Source organism: Pimephales promelas, chromosome 23 (assembly GCF_988280905.1).
Source record: "Pimephales promelas chromosome 23, fPimPro1.hap1.1, whole genome shotgun sequence".
NCBI classification, from domain to species: domain Eukaryota; kingdom Metazoa; phylum Chordata; class Actinopteri; order Cypriniformes; family Leuciscidae; genus Pimephales; species Pimephales promelas.
The window spans coordinates 11,960,531-11,982,446 of NC_142791.1; the positions used below are offsets into that span (position 1 = coordinate 11,960,531).

At 38.7% G+C, this 21,916-nt stretch overlaps 1 protein-coding gene and 1 long non-coding RNA gene across 2 annotated transcripts; one reads left to right on the top strand and one right to left on the bottom strand.

The window, feature by feature from the left end:
* The first annotated feature begins 4,217 nt into the window (after window positions 1-4,217).
* On the top strand, window positions 4,218-8,000 carry LOC148969419 (uncharacterized). The gene is made up of 3 exons (XR_016149583.1): window positions 4,218-4,463; window positions 5,787-5,912; window positions 7,366-8,000. It is a non-coding gene; the product is annotated as an uncharacterized LOC148969419 (long non-coding RNA).
* Window positions 8,001-10,282: 2,282 nt separating this feature from the next.
* LOC120481808 (eosinophil peroxidase-like) lies at window positions 10,283-20,545 on the bottom strand. The gene is made up of 14 exons (XM_089126190.1): window positions 20,488-20,545; window positions 17,718-17,811; window positions 17,458-17,633; window positions 17,221-17,353; window positions 17,006-17,135; window positions 16,719-16,925; window positions 16,269-16,626; window positions 15,965-16,125; window positions 15,611-15,869; window positions 15,352-15,522; window positions 14,964-15,201; window positions 14,504-14,700; window positions 11,154-11,198; window positions 10,283-10,936 (listed from the first exon to the last, which is right to left on the bottom strand). Exons 1-14 carry the CDS (start codon window positions 20,543-20,545, stop codon window positions 10,491-10,493), a joined length of 2,673 nt encoding a protein of 890 aa, XP_088982316.1. The 3' UTR covers window positions 10,283-10,490.
* Between the last annotated feature and the right edge of the window lie 1,371 nt (window positions 20,546-21,916).

Genomic DNA, 21,916 nt, shown 5'->3' on the forward strand with positions numbered 1-21,916 from the left:
GCTATTTTAAACATCACATGTGCTTATAGTTACAATAGGAGCTCCATGTCTTGTTGGAAACTGTTCTACGTTTGTCACATGATGCACTGTTTATGACATTCAATCATAAACGCACCTGGGCCACCCAGACCTCAACATAGATCCACTCTTTCCTTCAACTGCTCTCATCTGACCCAACTAGTGCCTTCTACTTTCCCATGAGCAAAGCATGGCTTGCATGATTGCATGTTAGAAGAACTTAATCAATGGTCTTGAAATTGTGTCTAGCCTCTTAAACCACTCATGCCCAGTGACAAACCACAAGGACCAACATTGCAGAGCTTCCCAAAATCTTTCTCCCTCTATTTTCAGCGGACCAGCAGAGAAAATCCTCTAAATTTAGGGGTTCGTTGAACGTGGATCATACATTACATAGATGATATCTCATTGTGTCCTTTGCTCTGAACCCAGTCAATGTAAATGAAAGCTCTGGCAGATTATATTCATCATCAAAGAGTGAAGTCCATAATGCGGACACTAGAGGGCACATTTTAACTTAACAAAAGTCTGCACTCTTCCTTATACAGACATGCTAAACATTTGCTTAAAGCTCGTAATAGAGGGTTATATGTTGCATCCTAAATTCTGTGAATGTATTTAGAGCAACTTGATGCCCAACTTAGTTAAAATCAAGTTAAAATAATGCAAATGAAGAAAACCGCAGCATACCTTTAATAAATAAGGTAGGAAATGATGGGCTACACTGTAAAAACAATGAATAAAATTTACTTAATAAAAAGTTTTTTGAATAAATTTCACACATTAAAATAAGTAAATGATACTTACATAAAAACAACACAGTGTGTCATCACTTCGTCACTTCTGGAATTATATGTGTGAACGCAAACCTAAATAGTTGGTAGACAACACAATGACGGTAACATTTGATGGATCGTTTTTGTGTTTGAAAGTGTCATTTTAAGAAGAAAATGAACTCCAAATGTCACAAAATGGCAAGTTTCTAATCCTAACAACAAAATATTGTAAAAACATGGAAAACAGTGAAAAATAAACCTCACTAACTATTCAAGGCCAAGTGCATGATGGGAACACCAGTCTCACAAAAGTTGAGTAATTTTACTTACAGTAATTTTATTCTTGCCTGAACTAACTTTTATCATGTAAATTACATCGTTTTTTTCTGTAGTATTTACTTCACCACAAAAATCATTTTTATCAGTAGGCCTATGCAAACAGTCTGATTGTCTGCCTAAAATATGGTGACTATATTCACAATAGTTTGGCCTGGTGTAAAATAATTACCACAAAACAAATATATATATATATATATATATATATATATATATATATTATTTTGAACAAACTAAAAAAATAAAGCATATTTCTATGCAAAGTAACTTTGCGCAGTTATTTATAGCGTAGTATACAGGTGAACTGGTGATTCATGCCACAGCTGGAACAGTCTGAAGCATGTTATGTGTTAAAGCCATTCCATTTAATATGTTCTCCACTTGTGTCATCAAAGTACCCATCAATCAGTTGAGTGTTAAGAACTGGATCAGTTAAACGTTTGATTTATTATAATGATCTATAGGGAAAATCTATGACACACATGTAGGCCATACATATGAACATATGACCTCACTGAACCGCTTGCGTAAGCTGAGACGTGCCAGCAAGGCTAATTTTGCACAAAAGTGGACGTCTGCCCAAAATTTCTTGGAGGTGCACGAGTCTTAACAGTTTGAAAATGCTGCATTTGGTTCAAGAGGCTATGACAAGAATAAAATGAATGTAAAGTAGGCTACATGACAATAACACTTTAAAATGGCAACATATTATAAAACAAACCCTAAATTCCTGTCCTCCTCCATGATCTGCTGGCACATTCAAAGAGATAAATAAAAGTGTTTTTTCTTCACAGAAGAAAGACTCAGATGGGGTATTCAGAGAATGAATGTCTGCTCATGTTCCAGAAAGCCAGATTCAAACGTTTTATTAAAGCCTTGCGTTCCAGCGTATAGCTGTCTGCCATGTTTTTGAGAAAGAAAAATAGAAAACACTTTGTACTCATCGTCTCAGAGCCACATGAACAGGACCAGCTGTATTGGGTCTCTTTTTGTTTTCCGTACATCACCCGGTACGTTCAGTGCCTGGACTTCCCTTTCCTTGGCAGCGGTCGCTCCTGCTTTCCTCAGACAGTAGAACCACATATGAAAGTAATTAACCTAGTTCCTCTGTCCACGTTGCTTGCTTTCTCTTCAATTGATAGGCAGTCAAAAGCGTCTAGTGAAAACAGAGATTGTCTAAAAGTGGTGGTCACAAATGATGTAAACGCAATGTGAATTATCTGTCTGGCCCTGAACATGCAGGTGGGGTCATATTAGAGAAATTTCCCAGATAAAAATTGTCCATTATCAATAATAGACCTATACAGCGGCACATGAATCATCGCTCATACAGAGGATCACTTTCTGTTGGTCAACGCGGATCAGTCATGACCAACTTGAATACGAGCGAAATCTGCTTGGAAAACATTTTCGCCCTGAGCAATGGTTACTGTCAACTTACTTTTAATGCCTATAGCCTACAGGATCAATATGTTTGAATCACGTCAACAATAAAAATATAGAAAAAAAATATTGTTGGTTTCCAAAAGATAACCAAACGGGAGCCAAATAAGCTACTAAGGGTATGTTATCTGACAAAGATATAGGCTACTAAAAACAAAAATGATTTTACTTTGCATTTTTCGTGTACAGGCGACAAAATTGTAAAAACGAATCCTGTTCACACGGATCTGCGAAAACGACTTAAAACGCTGTGTTATTCATGCCAGGCCAGTAGATGGCGGTGTCATTTTGTAGAGAAACACTATTATACGTGCATGATGGCACCGTCTTCACAAATTCCTGTTTTTGTAGTTTACACGAAGAAGTTAAAAGTATCGTTTTCAAAAACGTGCATTCAGAAACCCTTTTTAAAAAGTTTGTGTTTTCCGTTCAAAAACAGTGTCGAGTAAACGGCCCTGTAACAGTGTGAACATTCTTCTAAGCAGCTAGTTTGATGTTTGAATTGACAACATGACATCGTGACTTTTGCGTAAACATACACGGCACTTTCAAGTCAAGTGACGTGTTATCTATACGCATTTTGAGCTATCCGCGTGCGCGTGTATGTGTGTATGTACACACCGTTAATTGTCCGAGCGAAACGAATCAAAATGTAGATCTACATCTGGGGAGCGATATTTAGGTAGGGGAAGACTCATAAATGCTATTAACCCCAGTGATAGGTTTAGGGACGGGGTTGGGGCAGGTCATATAATTACATATATACAGTAATGTAACGTTAAGTCAATGGCGATTATGCGTGTTGATAGCACGCAAAAAATGCAAATACGAATTGGCGTGTCACAAATACGCCATTTCATGAGATCAGTCTGGAACTGACAGAAGAGTCGTTTTCACAACACAGTTTTCAACTACAAATGGAAAACTTTTAATGCGTTTTGGCCATTCACTTAGATGACAATGGAGTTTTGGGGGCCTGAAAACGCAACCTTTTAAAATCTAGATTAAAAAAAAACACTACAGTTATCATATGCATGTAAACAACAAAAACGTGAATTTGTGAAAATGGTGACGGTATGCATGTGCATATTAAGTGTTCAGTCTATAGGCGTGCAGGGTTTCCTTACAGAGTGACGTCGCCATCTACTGGTCTGGCATGAATAATGCAGCAAGGTTTCATCATGTTCGCAGATCCATGTGAAAAGGGATCGTTTTGAAAACATTGTTAAAATGCACGCAAAAATCCCATTAATTGATTCTCTATTTTTCCTAATAGTAGGGAAACGTTCTGTACTTTGATATTAGCACATGAGCAGACTTCATTAACTCACTAAATTACGAGAAAATCTTTTTTTCATTCTAACATTAGACTGCCTATAAATTCCTATAATAAAACCTTTTTAAATAACTTAAATCATAAATGATCTAATATAACACATCTATCCTATTTGTAGACTATCCCAATAAAGTTGTAACTCGACACAGTTTGAAAAAACACGCAAAAACAGCAGTTTTCCATTACTCAGAAGCAAGGAGCAAACTGCTATACACTGGACTACGTGGCACTCGGCACGTGTAGGCGGGATTGGGAGAGCATTCATCCAGAGTGAATAAGGGGAGGAGTCCCTCTCTCCTTTAGAATAGGGAACATCTTCCCATCTTCTTTCTAAACATTTCTGTCATGCCCTTTTGGCCATTTTTGAATTCCCTCATTATAAATCCCACTGAATAGCGGCTGTTTATGAGAAGGAGTAAACCACAATGTTATCATTGGTGGTGACAAAAGAAGAATTCAAAGTTATCCCAGACCTTCGGCTAAACATTTCCACAGAAATACTTCTGGTTTTGAAGTCGGGCCTCCCCCTCCTCCCCTCTTAATAGGGTGATAATGTAAGTTGTTTGATTGAAAGCAGCAAAGGAAAATAGTGTTTAGTCTGCTAATAATACAAATATGGACAATGGGGACAAAAATATATTGTGAAAGTAGTATGATTAGCTAAATAATCAGCCCATTCTCACCCCCAAGGCGTCACTTAACTGACGCCTTGGGAAGCATTTGGACATGCTTCAATATCTGACGCTTTAGGCGCCCTTTAGCGTCAGTTATATGACGCCCTAGGATCGCGTGTACCCTACCCCCACCCCACACCTAAACCTAACCGCGTCCTCTAACTGACGCTTTCCTTTAGCGTCAGTTAGATGACGCCGTAGGATCGCGTCATGTAAGTGACGCTAAAGGGCGCCTAAAACGTCAAATATTGAAGCATGGTCAAAGGTGACGCCTTGGGGTGAGAATGCGTTGAAATAATATAGGCCATATATAGGAACCTATTTTCACAAAACATTCAAAGCAATTGTATTTTAATAGGTATAGAATCATTATATTACTATACAAGTTAAAAGTAGCCTACTTTTTTCAGATGACCTCATCCTCATCGTGAATGATGCATGTTTAATTACTTTCGAAAACAATTCATTTATAGGAGGTGTGTTTAAATAATGATGCAAGAAAGGTATATTGAAAATTGCTACTGTTCCATCACACCAAAAATATCGCTCCTTTGGGTGTTCTATACAAAAAAAAATTAAAACAAATTAATAATTGCATAGTGTTCACAGTATACATAATATACTGCATGGTATTCTGTTAGTCACTTTTCACTTCAAGATGTGGGACTAGCTCCATCTGTTGGCAAAGATCTGTAACTGTAGCACTTCAGTTGGCATCTTGGCATCTTGGCATCTTGTTGATGCTCAATTTTTTAATCACTGACTTTTGAAAACATCTTATATTTGAACATATCTTAAATCCCTTTCTTTGTACTTAAAGGGATAGTTCACTTTGAAATTAATTTTTGATATGTTTTCACTGTGAAGATCTAAACATATTTAGATATATCGAAATCATCTTCCATTGCGATTTCCTGTATATATAAATATGTTTAGTGAAAGGTAAAACTTCTGAAATCTCTGTGTTAACTATGAGTGACGTAAACGCGCAAGCGATCACTTCCGGCGCGTGCGCAGACCGAAGCGCCCGTGCCGTCAGATCAGTTGGACGTCGCTGTGATTACAAGAGGTAAAAACGAAATAAATACTGTTAGTTTTCTCACCCAAACCGCTCGTTTCGTGTCTTCTGCCATCAATGTGTACTTACATTTACGAGTCATTAAATCATGTTTAATTTGGACTTCTCTGTGCATGCTCTTTGAGGTGAACCGAGGGAGGACCCCTTAAACCTTCATTATATGACTGATAGACAACAACGGTTTGACCGAAAAATATCAAAATTGAAAATACTGTGGAAACAAAGACACCTACATCTTGGATGCCCTTGAGGTAAGCCGAAACATATCAACAATTAATTTCAAAGTGAACTATCCCTTTAACGTGACTTACTGGACAGTGATATTAAAAGAATAAACTCACTACACATCATATTTTAGAGCCTTTTTATAACGTGCAGCATACTGTCTTTCCAGGCGATTGTAAAGACCTCTTAATTAGTTTGTTTCCATTTATGCTCTATTTTCTCTTGATAACATGTGGAGTACCATGGTGCTTTAGTTTTCTCTCTAACCTTTTTTAATCTAATTGGTGCAACAATTTCTAATGTACTACAGAAAATGGTGCTCAAACTGCTAGTCATTTCCTCTAGTTCATCTGTTTGTTTGGGTTCACTGAGCAGATGAGATGGGTAAGCTATTTGAGAATCTATCGATTGTGGTTGGAAGGATTGTTCCTGGTCGATAACAACAAATTTCAGCAGTACGTATGCAAGTTACCATGTAATGTTCAGTGACATCATCACTTTGCAGTATAATATCTACAGGGGTTGGACAATGAAACTGAAACACTGGCCAATGTTGGAGGTTTCACATCTATATGCCTGGCAGCCAATCTTCAGAGTGAAGCACGGATGGATCAGTGATGGTTTGAGCTCCAATATCATGACAATCCTGATTGTATTTGATGGACACGACACTGCCGAGGACTACCAAACCCTTCTGGAGGATCATGAGCACCTGATGTTCAAACCGTGTATCAGCATGATCATGCACCAACACACACAGCAAGACTTGTGACAGAAGGGTTTGATGAAGATGAAAGTGACGTTGAACATCTCCCATGGTCTGACAGTCACCAGATCTGAATATTATTGAGGTGTTTTGGAGGAGCGAGTCCACCAGCATCATATAGTGACCTGGACACTGTTCTGGAAGAGGAACGGCTCATAATCCCTCTGGTCACTGTGAAGGACTTCTATCTGTCAAGTGGTGCTGTATTTGGATGCAAAATGAGGCCCTCACCATTCTAACAAATTATTGTGTAGTAAAACCAGGTGTTTCAGTTTTTTTTGTCCAACCCCTGTATATCGGTTGGATTGGTTCCATAAGATAGGTGTCCGCCTTAGGTGTGAGCAATCTAATGTGTAGGTTTACTTACAATTAGATATTTCCTAGATCCTACAGTATTTATTGTTTGGCCTCACTAAACAATGAATAGACACAGTTTCTATGTAATGTTCCACACTACTTATGACATCACTTAAGTTGGGACAGCAAAGACTGTGATTTGGACTTCCTAGTCATATGGTGTGTAATGTCTTGGAAATGTTGTCCAACAGAATAGGTGCAGGCCATCTGCACGGTAGAGCCTAGGTCGCTCCCAGAACAGATTCCAATTATTTTTCAAAAAACAGTTTCTGTTCATTATCACACCATTACATTAACCATTAATTTAGTGCAAATAATCTAATGAACCTTTTCTGTCCATGTCGGCACGTGGGAAGTGGTCCAGACACGATGACTGTTACTTCAGGCACTGTGCTGCGACCCGTCTTGATCAGGCTCCTGTAGTCCTTCTTCAGAACCTCCGTCTGCTGCAGCCTGATGTCGTTCACTCCTGCCTGCAGCACAAAAGCTCTGACGCACTCGTCACCGTTCAGGATCTCGGGAACCTGTGCAGCAACATCTAGAACACGAGCACCAGGAAAGCAGTGAGTTGCCACCTTACCTTTACCTGAGGTAGCTCGTACATGACGGACGATGGAACTCCCGATGATCACGGCGGCGTCGCGTTCCCACTCACGAAGATTGGAGATCTCGAAGACCGGAATGGGTGGAGAGATTCTTGCACTGGTCCTGGCTCATGTCTTCCGCTGTGGGATCATCCAGGGTCCGTGGTGTTGTGTCGGTGCCGAAGTGAATGAAGCCAGGGATGATAGTGTCCTCACCTGCACTCAGAGGTGATATATTCACCATAATAACAGATGAACAGTAAATTAGTAATGATCCTACTAATATCACTACTAATTTAGGACGGAAATCCTGGATAGAGCCCGTATCCTTTCAGTAATACGGGTGTAAACAAAACGATCGATAGGCTAGAGGCCTATTAGGCTAGTAGCGGAAATTCGGAAAGTTGTATATAAGTAGCTATGTAAAAAAATCTGATTTTTAATGTTTTTTATAAGGAATAGTGTGAAAGATATGTTCACATGCTGTAAAAATAGAAAATGCTTGTTTATAAATGAGTGTAAAGAAGAAAATCAGGGATTATGAATCAATTCGTAAACACTTGTATCGTAAAAAAAAAATCGTAAAAATCGCGACACTTTTATGTTGCGTTCCTTAAAACATTGCGTTTTATGTTGCGTTCCTTGCGTTCCAACACTTTTATGTTGCGTTCCTCAAACACTTGTATCAATAAAAAAAAAATCGTAAAAATCGCTCCACTTTTATGTTGCATGCCCTGGACCCCCTTATCAAAGAAGCAAGCCATTGAGTTTACATCTGTCTCAATGAGCACTTATCAGGATCAGCTAAATGCTGGATTTTCAAAAGTATGTGAAGAATGTAAAGTTTGCTGCATAGACTTTAAAATTCATCCAAGAGTTTTACACTATTGTAGGGACATCGACCTTTATAATTTCACGCCCCTTAACATGTCGTAGAACAAATTGAACTGTGATTGGTTGTTAACATGTCAGTCAGACATCCACTGGTTGGTCCTTGGGCAGTGAAAGCTGATAAGAAATCCAGACATTCTGTCGTCAGTCTGAAGGTCTGGCTATTCGAGACTTTCGACTGCGTCTGAAAACTAAAAAATGCTGCCTTCGGAGGATGCATTCCAAGGTATGAAGGTATCAATGTACGTCTGAATCGGTAACACTTTACAAAACGGGTGCACTAATATGCATTAATTCATGCTTAACTAATACACAGATAATCATGAGTTAATGTATAGCTGAAGAACTAAACCATTAATTAATAATTACTGCATCAGCAACTAATAAAGAGTCTATATGATTAATAAATTAAGTAATACATGAATTGCTATTAATTCAATGTGTCATTGTGTATTAATTCCTTAATAACATATTTTATTAACTAACAGTGTAAATTAATGTGTTAATTACCACAATTAGTCAAAGCTATGCACTTCAACTTCCAGTTGTCTGCTTTAATGAATCATTAGCTAATGATTTGCAAAGGTATCATTAAGTTATGACTTTACTTGTTGGGGCACATCATTATTAACTAGTCATTTAGTAATTGTAGTAATTTGCACATGAATTTGCAATAACAATGAAGTAATTGATCATGTATTAATGCATATTAGTGTACCTGTCATATTATCTGGAAGTTGAAATACAAGGCTTTGGCTCATTCTGGTAATTAACATATTAATTAACACTATTAGTTAAAAAAATGAGTTATTATGGAATTAATCCACAATGACATATTTAATTAATATCAATTAATGTATGAAATAATATATTAACCTTACAGACTCTTAATTAGTTACTAATGTGGTAATCATTAATGAATAGCTTAGATAATCATTAGTTACACATTAATTCAGTATTATCTGTGCATTAGTTATTATTAGTGCACCCATATTGTAAAGTGTTACCTCTGAATCTAATGTTAGCTTCCCTTCTTGTCTCCCGAGATACCTTCATCTGATCGATTTTTGAAGGCAGCATTGATGTATCATTCACTGACATCCCACAGTCTTGTGCTTTCCATACTGTGACAGCTGAGCTAAATATATATATATATATATATATATATATATATATATATATATAAGGTCCTTTGTTTTCTCAGTGAGTATAGCCCTTTCTGGGACAAGTCTTACAGTAAAAAAAATCAATTCGTAAAATCAACTTATTGCTTATTGAACTGTTGTATAAAATGAATATCACATTTGTAATTGTGTTGATTTTTGGGAAAATAGCACTCTTGCTCATGTAATAGCCATTGCTTAAATGTATTATGTTATAAACACAAAATAACTCGAACATACAACATATCTCAAATTTTGGGGGCATTTTATTAATTTGTGGCGGCATTTCCAAGCTTGCGCAACGTTATTTTGTCAACACCTTGCTTGCTTTTTAGCTTAATGGATGGCTATTGCGTAAGTTACGTTGGCTGTATTGAGATGTTTTGATAGTGGTTTGAAACAAACAAAAAAGTCTACAGTATCTATCTGTGCACGTGCCTAATATTTTCCCTTTTGGTTGTGTATTCACACTCACAATTTAGAAATTAGAACAAGCCCAATAATTAATTAATAAATGAATTTTTTTTTTTTTTGAATTTGTTTTATTTTATTTTTTATTAAAAGCATGCACATAAGTAACTGTCACAGAATGGACAACAGAATATTTTTGTTGCAATCTGACAACAAAACCAAACCGGTTATTTCAAAGTTCCTAAAACTGATCTCCTAAATTCCAACATTATAACTGAACCCTTCATTTTTGCATAGCTAACATATAGTGACCGTATTAATAAAAACATCAGAAACGACTACTTTAGAAATCACAGTAAGAAAGAAATCAGTGTTTAAAAAAAAAAAACAGCTACATAAAAGGAAAACAGTACTGCATTAAAAGTAATAGTCTCAAACAGGAAAGAGAATATGGCCAGTGAAATAGCTGAAAGTGGTAATAACATTAGCACCCCGAGAAGTCTCTATCCACACACGGTCTCCTATCTGTAGGCTCAGTATGACCTTTCCTTCAGCTAATGTTCGCGTATTAAAGACGATTTTTTCAGCATTTAGCTGTACAGCATTATTTTTCTTTAAGGTCACAGTGCCCAAAGTCTGAGTTCCTATGCATGAGAACTGAAATTCATATACACCAGCAATCTGGCAGAAGAACAGCCCTGATTTCTGGTTATAATGGTTCTGTCCATTGTAAAGGACCCGACTGAACACAATCACTTTAGTAGTGGCAGGAAGGGTGGTGCCAACAAAAGCAAAGAAGGCAGAATTTTGTCCTGTCGTATTATTTGGGGGTCCTGGGGGTCCTGGAGGTCCAGGTGGGCCTGCTACACCTTGTGGACCTGAGAAAAATAAATATTAGAGAATCTCTAAAAAATTGAAGTGATATTGATAACATTTAAAATCTTTTTTTAAATTTTTTTATTTGTGTTTGTTTTAATTTTGGCTATGACGATTTGTTCAGTTATCTGGCTTAAAAAAATGAAAACAATGAGCAAGGTTGGTTGCTTCATTGAAGAAATATTTCGATTTAGATAGTTTGATCTATGACATGCTTACCAGGTTTTCCTGGAGGTCCTATGGGTCCTTGGAAAGTCTCTGTATCTGAGGGTTAATGCATAGATGTCGTTGTTACTATACAGATATGGCAACAGTACACACATCCTTCACTATTAGAAGTTGTTGTTGTTGTTGTTGTTTTTTCTCAATTTAAAGAAAATAAGTATGGGCTCTGATATGTACTTGGGTTAAAAAGTAGCCATTACTACTAAATGTTTTAGTCAAAGGCGGGCAGAGTACACAGCTTCATTACTTGAGTAAAAGTACAGATAGATCTTCCTAAATTTCACTCAAGTACAAGGAAAAGGACTACAGTCAGATGACTACTTAAATAAAAGTACTGCAGTACTTGCTTTTAAAAGTACTTGAGTATCAAGAGTACAAGAGTACATTTTCTAAATATTGCATTACATGCCACAGTGCTTACATTTATGTACAGACACTCCTTTTTGTAGGCGGTGATGAAGTTATGTTATGGTAAACAAAGCAAACACTTGAAGCGAAAACTAAAAGTAACTTGTTCAGAAAATTGAAATAGTCTGGCAAAGTGGGGCCACGGGTTGGCACATTCATGGGATGGACCTGCTGCGTCTCCATCCAATGTTTCGCCATTGTTTTGTCTCTTATATAAATTTGAACATGGAGTTGACAAGCTGACGGTGATTGCTGACAGGCTGACCCAATCAGTGGCGCCTGCACAATCCAATCACGTTTGAGAGAGAAACAACTATTTTTTTTTTTTTTTTTTTTAGAAGTAGTAACGGGCACTCAAGGTTATGGATAGAAATGTAGCAAAGAGTACAATAATTGCCTCTCAAATGTACTTGAGTAAAGTCATGAGTACTCCCCAAAAATGATACTCAAGTAAAGTAGGCTACAGATCCCTCAAAGTTGTACTTAAGTACTGTGCTCAAGTTAATGTACTCCGTTACTATCTGGCTCTGGTTTTAGTGTCACTCTGGTAACAGGACCTCGCATCATATTAACACATTAATACAAAATAACTTACATTTAAAATTTTGTTATAATGAATGTATCTAGGCTAAAAAAAAAACTCCATATAGAATGGGCTGGACTGGGACAACATTTCAGGCTGGGAAATTACAACAGGCCATCCCATACACCCACAACAAATTCTGAAACCATGGACAGTTTGGGTCCACTATTTTTTGTAAGATGATCGTAATGGGGTGCTAACAGTTGTTAGATTTTTTGTTAAATCAGTTTAATGCTTAACTAAGCAAACAAAGACAAAACCACAATAACATATTAGATGACACTGAACTGCACTTGATTTCTCCAACGATACATCGTACTATGGTAGTGAAGCAGCGAACTACAGAGTTGTCCGGGAAACACACCCCTGGACAAGTTGTACAACTATGTAGTTCGCTGCTTCACTACCATAGTACGATGTATCATTGGAAAAATCAAGTCACGACAGTTTCCCGAAACCCATTGTCGCAAAGCATCGTTCAACCACTTTGGTTTCGCACGTGGTGGAGCATGGCCGTGGGAACATATTTTATCATGGGGGTGCTGGGGGCGGGGCTTAATGGGCGTGGCTTGACAGAGTCGGCGCCAGAGCAGATCTACTGGAGGGGCATTGGGTCATCAGGGGGTTTGCACTGCCGTTTGAGAAATATTTTGACGCAAAAAAAAAAACAAAAAAACAAACAAACCAGAAACACCTTTTACTACTATCATAATTATTAATAATTATTATTTGGGAATTTCTCCACCACTTTTTGCCAGGGTCGATATTGTCCCCAGCACTTTTAAACATCTCGCGGCGGGGATGTACCAATACAAATAAATAAAACAAATCCGGTTAACTAGTCTAGCAGAACATTCATTTGTTAAATAAGAGGAGAAATAGCACGCTGAAATGTGTTATTTTTTTAAATCAAGTGATCATAGTAGGCTAATCGTTGACTCAGTGCTGTGCTGATAGTGTTCTCTTGTGGCTCGCGCTGCCACAAGGGACATCTTCACACGGACACGAGCTTGATCAGTTGCGGAGAAATCTCTATTCGTACCGGTGAAACCACAAAGTAAAATACATTCAAACATTTTGTCATGTCCCTGCTTGACAACAACTGATAAACATAATCGGTTTTAATGAGGGGGGGAAAAAACTATGCGAGTGTGGATAGAACTCACTCTTGCACGTTAGTCTAATGTTCTTCCACTTGACTTGACCATTACATTAACTACCATTACACCACATACAGGCGAATTTGGGGGAATGCAAGGTCTCGAGGTGCATTTTTGTTGAACTTATTTTAACTTGAGTGCCGCGTTTTGAGAATGAGGTTTCATTCGCGAGACGCGAGCGCAACAGTTGCGTGCGCGTTCACAGTGAAAAGCATTTGGAACAGTAGCAGAGGGTAATTGAAAAACTCGTTCTTTGTGAACAGCCCTTAATGCCAAAGAATGCTTTAATCAAGACATCTGTATTTAGTTTTTTCACATGCATAAAATGAGTGTCAAATCAATTTTGAGATGCTGGACCTCAACCAGTGTCATGCCACTCACTCTATGCGAGATCGACTTTTGCCTTATGATAGGCAGCCTATATTTATTTCTATACAACTCTTCGACAACATATGGAAATTAAATAATCGTTAGAGTCGTTTTTTAAAGGTAGAAGGTGTTCTTAAAAAACATGTTGAAAAACAAAGTTTATTTAAACTTTAAAGCTTATTTAACGTCATATTAAATTTCAATGTAGTGAAACAGCTGTCGCCAGGGGATGCTGCAGCACCCTCAGCACCCCTAGTTCCCACGGCCCTGTGGTGGAGTAATAACTACTTTTAATTAACACTGTTCGAGATCTGCTAGATTAATTAACTCTAGATTTTTTATATATAAATTACATTGTTGATGAACTACAACGTCCGTGGGAATCCCGAACACAAGACCTAACAGCTGGGTGCAAATAACACACTTTCGACGAGCCGCAGAAATATGACCATGCCCCCTTTTTTGCATATTCCGGAGGGAGGGTTGATGTAAATGTATGGGTTAGTTATGTATAAAACCGGGTAAGTATCTCGTTGTAGTCAAATTCAAGTCGTTTTTTAGGCATTAAACTTCCTCAGTTTTAAAAGACGACATCTCTGCTTACATTGAACTTTCAGCGCAGCAACTTTGCAGATCCTATTCATGCACCAACAGCAACAATACACACTATTTAAAATGAAAAAAGTGAAATCGCAATCAACCACCCCTTTAAATGCTTATATTCTCTACACGCACATAGAAAAGGTAGTAAGAAGCTTAGGCAGAAATTTGCAGTCAGAGTAAGATAATTTATGTATGAGCACATAAATACTATGGTGCCTTACCAATTTCAATCCAAGGGTTGAGGTCTAAGACGGGGATTTCCCTACAGTTAACGAACTTGTCTGAACTGGTGAAGCGGAAAGGATCTCTGGGAACTCTGCTGATTCCAGTGTTGTCACAGATGATGCGGGCCAGCGACACAGAGTCCAGAGATGCTTTTTGTTTGGTTGTAAACACTCCTTTGTTCTCCCACCAAAACCTGGACACACCGTGACACCTGACGTTAACACCATTCAAACACATACTTGTCTCATGGACTAAATCAGGGATGTCCAATCTTGCTCCTGGAGGGCCAGTGTCCTGCAGAGTTTAGCTCCAACCTGCCACAGTGCATTCATCTCAAAGTTTCCTGAATACCTTGATTAGTGGGTTGAGGTGCTTTTTAATCAGGGTTGGAGGAGGATAGGGGCACTTCAGGAGAGGGATTGGACACCACTGGACTACATACACAGAAATCTTTACCTGTCACCATCGCGAATGCGCTGGAACTGTCTAGAGATTAGGCAGGCAAAAAGAGAACCAACACGGCCACCAGGAACAAAAGGCTCAGAAACACCTCCCAACCAAATGTCAATGTTCTCAGGGGTGCCATAAAGCTCAATCAGCTTGCGAGCCAGTTCAGTGTTGTTCATCACCACAGCCAATTCTTTCTCATTCTGAGGTGCAGACAGTCCACAGAACCGTCGCCATGCATTGTAGCCTTATGAGGAACAAGAAATGGATACCCGGTAAGTCTTCTCTCAAAAACACATGCAGCGATAATGCAGTATGAAGCTGAGTTGGCTTCACATGGTTCAGATTAAAGGGTTCCAAGACTTGGTGTGCATATGAATGAGTCCAGAATATTTACCTGGTAATGCACTGTCACGGCCTCTTTGCAAATCAAGGGAGGCCAAGTCAAAAGAAATGCGGACTGTAAAGGCAAACAGTCTCTCTCTGAGAGCATCCACCATCATGTGGTCCTGCGTACCCAGTTTTGCTGGCCGACCAATCAATCCACGGAGCAGAGGATCGATGCCCCCTAAGCAAAAAGCAAAGCAGAAATAAAGATGTGAAGAACACAGATTTGGGTCTCTGTAGGTATGCTGTAACAAGCCTCACAAACTCACCCTCGAATATCAACCTCCACGACGCGAAGAAACCCTCGAAGAGGGGAATGCCTGGAAATTGAGGATGGTTCTGGTAATTTTCATCAAGACGAAATATAATGGGTTGATGGGCCAGGTGGGCAAAACGGAAAGCTGCAGTGGCAAAGACGTTTGCAATGGTAGGGTCCACATTTTCATTGTAACCTGGATACGGTCCAAGGTTTTTATTGTTAGCCTCAGGTCCCACAATTATCGGCACGTATTCCTTAATCACCAAGATCTAAAAGAGAAAGGAGAGGCTGATCATGAATATATGTTGTACTCAGCATTTAACTGATTGTGCTTGTGCTAATGCTTTTCATTGAGTGTCTTTACCTGGTTGTAGGCACCCACAATTTTTCTTGCCTCTTGATAGAGGGTTTCACTACTCCAGGTAGGATTGAGCACATGGAGGGCACGAGCCAATCTATTGTGCTCTCTCAAGAAAAGTGCGTGTAATGAGGTAAGAGCAATGTTCTCATCAACACGAGTATCCCCTACACACATCAAGAGTTTATAAGCATTTGCAACATGGGATGCAAATACCATACATTTTAAATGGTGGATTTACCAGTAACGACTATGGCTGATAATTGCATATGAAGGCATAAGATTTTCTAAGAATTAAAAAGTTACTGACCTGCAATGAAGCAAGGCACCTCTGTCAGGGTGGTGTCATTGAGGATTTTCCCTCGCGTGGCACAGAGATTACTTTGTAAATTGGTAAAGGGCAGGTGCTCTCGTCCATTGTCCTGGAACTGATCGTTGACACGCAGAAGACCACCATCATTAGTCAGGTCTCGCAGCTCTTTTGCTAGCCCATCCTCTATTCCATAAACCTGTCCAGCATCTAGGAAAGCTGTACGACCATTGATCTGTTCCCGAATTCTGGGGACTCTACCAAAGATCATGGCTGTTCTCCCAGAACCACAGACCGGTGATGAACGGAAGAAAGGGAGACAGGAGTCAGGAGGCAGGCGCTGATCTCCTGGAGGAGCCTGTGTTTTGACAACAAGTATAGCATGAATTATAGCCATTGTAAAACAACCAGAGTGGAACAATCTTGACAGAAGGACAATATTTGACTGACTGTAATTGGGAAGCAGGGTTCAGAGCGCTCACAGCTCTCATCACAGTTGAGGCCACTGCTGAAGGACCTAATACTTGGTGAGGTGGGCATAAAAGTCAAATCGTGGTCAATCCATTGCCCAAAAGTGGTAAGCATGGAGGTAAAGTCACGATCACTCTCTACGTCAGCATCTGTAGTGCTTACAATACGATTGGAAACCAGTCTGACCTGGAATCAATAAGGTGGACAGAAATCAGACATTGTTAACTTATTGATGGCATCAATATTCATAATCATCTCTATCATACCAGGGGCAGTGCTGCACCATTAAACAATTTGTTGGGATCCCACCCTTTGGCCTGGGAGATGCCATCCTCATATTCAGCAGGCAACCAGCTGGCAAAAGGGGTGTTGGATGCACCAAGAAGTGGGGTATTCCTGGGAATGATACATTTAATTGCTTAGCGAGGCAAACACTGAGTCTTTAAATAAGAATACTCTGAATAAGGAGGGCAAAACAAACTTGTTGTTGCAGACATTGTTGGTAGTTCGATACTTGTTTATGTTGGGTATGGTCCTACAAGAAGGGGGGCGGGCATGAGCAGAACAGCCTGTCAGACGTGTAATTGTGTCAAGCTCGTCTTGAGTGAGCAGATCTATGGGGAAAACACATAATGACAGTTTAAAGCAAGGAAAATCAGTCAGTGATGGATCTTTTCTGAGCTTTGCTAGTTTGGTAAAGTTTTTTTTATCCTCATACCTGTGGCATTGATGGCCCTCTTGTGTATATGATGGGCTTTCTCACTGATCAGTCTGAGTGTTTGCTCCATGTAGTCTGCGGCTCTCACCGCCTCTCGTGTTTTTCGAGCTGGCTGTTTCAGCAGACGTAGTCTGTCGGAAGGCTTGATGACATCTCTGCGCACCCTTGCTAAACTCCTGGAAGTAGGGAGATTAAAAAAAAAGATCAATGACTGATGATGGCACAGGAATATTGAGCAATATTTTTAAAACTTTACTCACTCATCACGAGAATACTTGTAAGCAGCATCTACTATTTTCTTTGCCTCTTCAATTGAATCCAGAATGAAACGTCTCCCTGGACTCTCTTGTTCTGCTAAAAAAAAGAAATTGTTATTAAATGATGATATGGCCCTGGAAAGGCTAATAATGACTAATTTACGGGAAAGATGATACATAAGGGTAGATGAATTAACTTCACTTATTGCACACACACAGCTGGTATTAATACAATTCTTTGGAGGGTTTTCTACATAATTGAGCAATTGTGACAATGTTGCTGAAATTAATGAATCCCACAATGACAATACAGTTACAACAAACTTTAATATAACACACAGGGAAACTCGACCAGGCTTGGTGGAGCTGGTGGCCTAAAGACACTTGGCAGATCCTGTAAGAGGGAGATGCAGAAGGACTGAAGGACACTAGTGGAGGCTGGGCTAAGGAACAGGTTGTTTGAGGAGGTGGCCATGGTCTGTTTGAGAAGCTCCATGGTCTGTGGTGGGCACATGTAACATCTCCATCAAATCGCTTGTAGGTGAAGGATGGCTGGTCTCTGGCAGTGCTGGAGTGGGGCTAGTGGCAATGTCATCCTCCGTGGAGCAGACGGTGAGTTGTTGTTTACTAGCACCCACTGCATGAATGGGGAAATCCTCACAAGGACCTCTTCCTATGAGGCATGCCCAGGACCACTCCCTGAGACTGGAGAAGTAGAATACGCAGAGTGAGCAGTCAAGATGGGGCACGCCAACTCCAAAGACATCCCTGGTGTGTTACTGCAGGGAGCGGCCCTTCTGCACCAGGCACAACAAATGGTTAGCGGGAAAGTCCAGCTTGCCTCAACATTTGGGTTTGAATAGCGCATGCTAATACTTCATTTAAAAGAAAAGAATTTCAGCTTCATAAAGAGAAATCTCTCGTGTCTCTGTGACAAGTGTTGACTGAGTTACAGTTATTTTTTCACAATGGACTTCACTGACGGAGAGAAGGCAAAATGCGTATCATGTTTATTTTTCTTTATTTGACAAAAAGCAGAACACTACAGAGCATACACCAAAAAAGACACTTAACAGGATTGAATGATGTATAACACTTATATGCAAGATCAAAATCAGCAGAATATTTTGAGTCTCTTTTGCACTTATAAGAAAAAAAGTGAGCTGGCATCGCCGGTGATACCGCCGACCCCAGAGGGTTAATAGGGACTTTAAGCAACAGCTGCTGATAGAACGGCAACGGCAGCCGGAAGTAAACAGTCAACAGCCGTAGCTAAAGAGCACAAAAACCACTAAGCAACAGTAAAGAGGATGGCATGGGGATAATTAAATCATCAGGGAAAATACAAAAAAGAATTGATTTTTAAAAAGTAAGAGAGGGGTTGATTTTGGCACTTAGTGATATACAGAAACGATTACAATGCAACATAACCTAAAACATAACATTAACTGTCTTAATCTTTGACATAGTAATGACTACGGCAAATCAGCTGTTCTCCCGTCGTAGACGGTTACAGTAAAACATTGTGAAGTAGCAGTTAATGTCGCGCATGCGCAATTGAACCCCAGAATGCCACCAGAGGCTGTTGCTTAAAGTCCTTAATGTCTCATCTGAAGGGCGGTGCTTGTTACAGTATAGTGTCCTTGTCACTATACTGGGGCATTAGGACCCATGCAGACCACATGGTGAGCACCCCCCTACTGACCTCATTCAGAAACCAAGGAGATTAAAGGGGTGGTTTAAAATTTTGGACATCGGGCCTCATTTCCAAGCCTTAGTGTTATTCAGTGGAGTTTTCAAACATTTTTATCCAGTCGTTCCAGTTGCATAGTTTGCAGGTGCTAGGCTTGCGAGAGTCAACGGTAACTGCTAGCCTACCATTAAAACAGTTTTACCCACTCCACAGTACACAAAAAAGCGAATAAATTATAACGCCAGACTAGCCTATCGATGTAAATGTCTGTTAAGAGAATAATGTCAAAAATCAAACTACTCTTGCATCTCAATGATTGCAATACATTTACAAGAACTAGTTTCTCAGCAGTGGAGGAATTTTACTTTTCTCCGGTTAGTAGTACAGCGCCGAAAAGTAAACATAGCACACCACAGTTGGGACTACTTGTACTACCTCTCTCTTCCTCTCTCTCTCACTACCAGTCTAGGTAACTAACTACATATCCCTCCACCCTGCTGTAGACAAAGTAAAACTATTGCAATGCGATGAAAGGGTAGTTTGATTTCCAACATTATTCTCTCAACGAACATTTACATCGATGGTCTGGTGTTATAATTTATTCGTTTGTGGAGTACTGTGGACTGGGTAAAACTGTTAATGCAACTGGAATGACTGGATGAATTTTTTTGAAAATATCTCCACTGCTAAATAAAACTAAGGCTAACTTGGAAATGAGGCCTGATGTCCAAAATTCTGAACCAGACAAATGAGAAATGGGGAAAACAATGAACAGAAACAGATCATGGACATGACAGCAATGTGCAGTAAGGGACATATTATATATATATATATATATATATATATATATATATATATATATATATAATATTGCACAAATACATACATTATACATTATATTATATATATATGACTCTTCAGAAGACGGATGTCAATCCAGGTGTAGCTTAAATGATTAAAGAGCACAAGACTGAATTTAATGCACCAAAAACATTTTACCACAGGTGTTTTGATATGATTTGATTCTAGATTTTTAATCATTAGCTGTTTGATTTTTGATGGCATGACTGGTAAACTTACCACCCATTGAAATGGCACAACAGCACCCCACCACAAAAATAAAATTGGGAAGATGCATCTCTGAAACCCAAATTGAAACATTTAGACCGTGAATATAAAAAGATCATATGTTTATGAAAATTGCAATTTTGTGTATTTCAGCAAATTTTTTAAGATAAATTCCTCTACATTTAAAATATATATATATATATATATATATGATAAATTAACTATTTTATTTTTTTTAATAAAAGAAAAATCTATTTTATACTGTGTAGACATTTTCTATTTTTAAATAAAATGTAGTTTTAAAATTGTACATATTTTACATTTTAAGAAAAAAAATACAATTCATTCTGAAAGAAAAAAATCAATCTAGATTAAGAAGTTTCTATTAAATGTAAATTATTTACTCTAAATTATCTGCATTTGCAATCAACATAACAGAGTTGTGTGATACTACGTTTAAAAAAAATCCAATTAAATTGACAAAAAAGAAACTTGAAGAGAATTTGTGCATTTCTCACCTTGTGGCAGGTCTCAGGCTCTCTGGTTCTGGACTGCAGGCTCAGAGTGTGTTGTGAACTGGATGGAGTTTGGCCGAGCTTTATACCGTCCCTCATCCTCACTCTGCTCAGCATCACTGAGGGATTCGGAGGTGGGGCAACTGGTTTACTTCCTTCTTCCTATCACAACAAGTGCATTTACCATTTGTGGAGTTTGATTTATTTACATATTTATTTGAGTCAAACACTTATTTACTTTTCGTCGCTCTACATAACAAGATTTTTTAGATTTATAGTTTACCCGCCAAAAATGAAAGTTCTGTCATTATTTACTCACCCTCATGTCATTCCAAACCTGTATGTCTCTCTTCTGTGGAACATAAAATAAGATATTTTGACAGATACCTCAATGTTTTTTGTCCAATGCAGTTTAAAAGGATCCTATGATGATGTCCCAAAGTTCTTCAAAATATCTTCATTTGTGTTCAGCAGAATGAAAGAAAGTCACACAGGGGCCGTATTCACAAAATATTTTATCTTACCACAAAGAGTTCTCCTAAATAGCAGTAAAAGTTCTGAGGGAATCATTTTCTCTAAAAAACCTATTCACAAAGCTCCAGAGACCAACTTTTACCAAGGAACAGAGAGATGTCTAAAGCTAAGAGAAAGGGTGGGGTTGACCTCGTTGCTATATGGATGATGTCAACATGCCTACTAACTATGCCCATTGTGATTGGCTGATGGGGAAGGGGTCAGTGATTTAATCAAATGTGGTAGAAGGAGGTATTATGTTGGCATAGGAAAATTTACATATTCACCCTTTTTTCAAATAGTGTTAAAATGTGTTAAAAAATATATAAGCATATTGTGTAGTTGTGACTGGAGTCCATTGTTTTATTTGTGATAACACAATGAAATATGCCAAAAATGTGTCTGTACAATTT

Coding starts and splice junctions, on each gene's coding strand:
- LOC120481808 (XM_089126190.1), bottom strand. CDS start 20,545: ATGCATCTTCCCAATTTTATTTTTGTGGTGGGGTGCTGTTGTGCCATT. Junction 16,926..17,005: donor ATGGTGCAGCACTGCCCCTG/GTATGATAGAGA, acceptor TATTGATTCCAG/GTCAGACTGGTTTCCAATCG. Junction 15,202..15,351: donor CCGTGACAGTGCATTACCAG/GTAAATATTCTG, acceptor GTTCCTCATAAG/GCTACAATGCATGGCGACGG.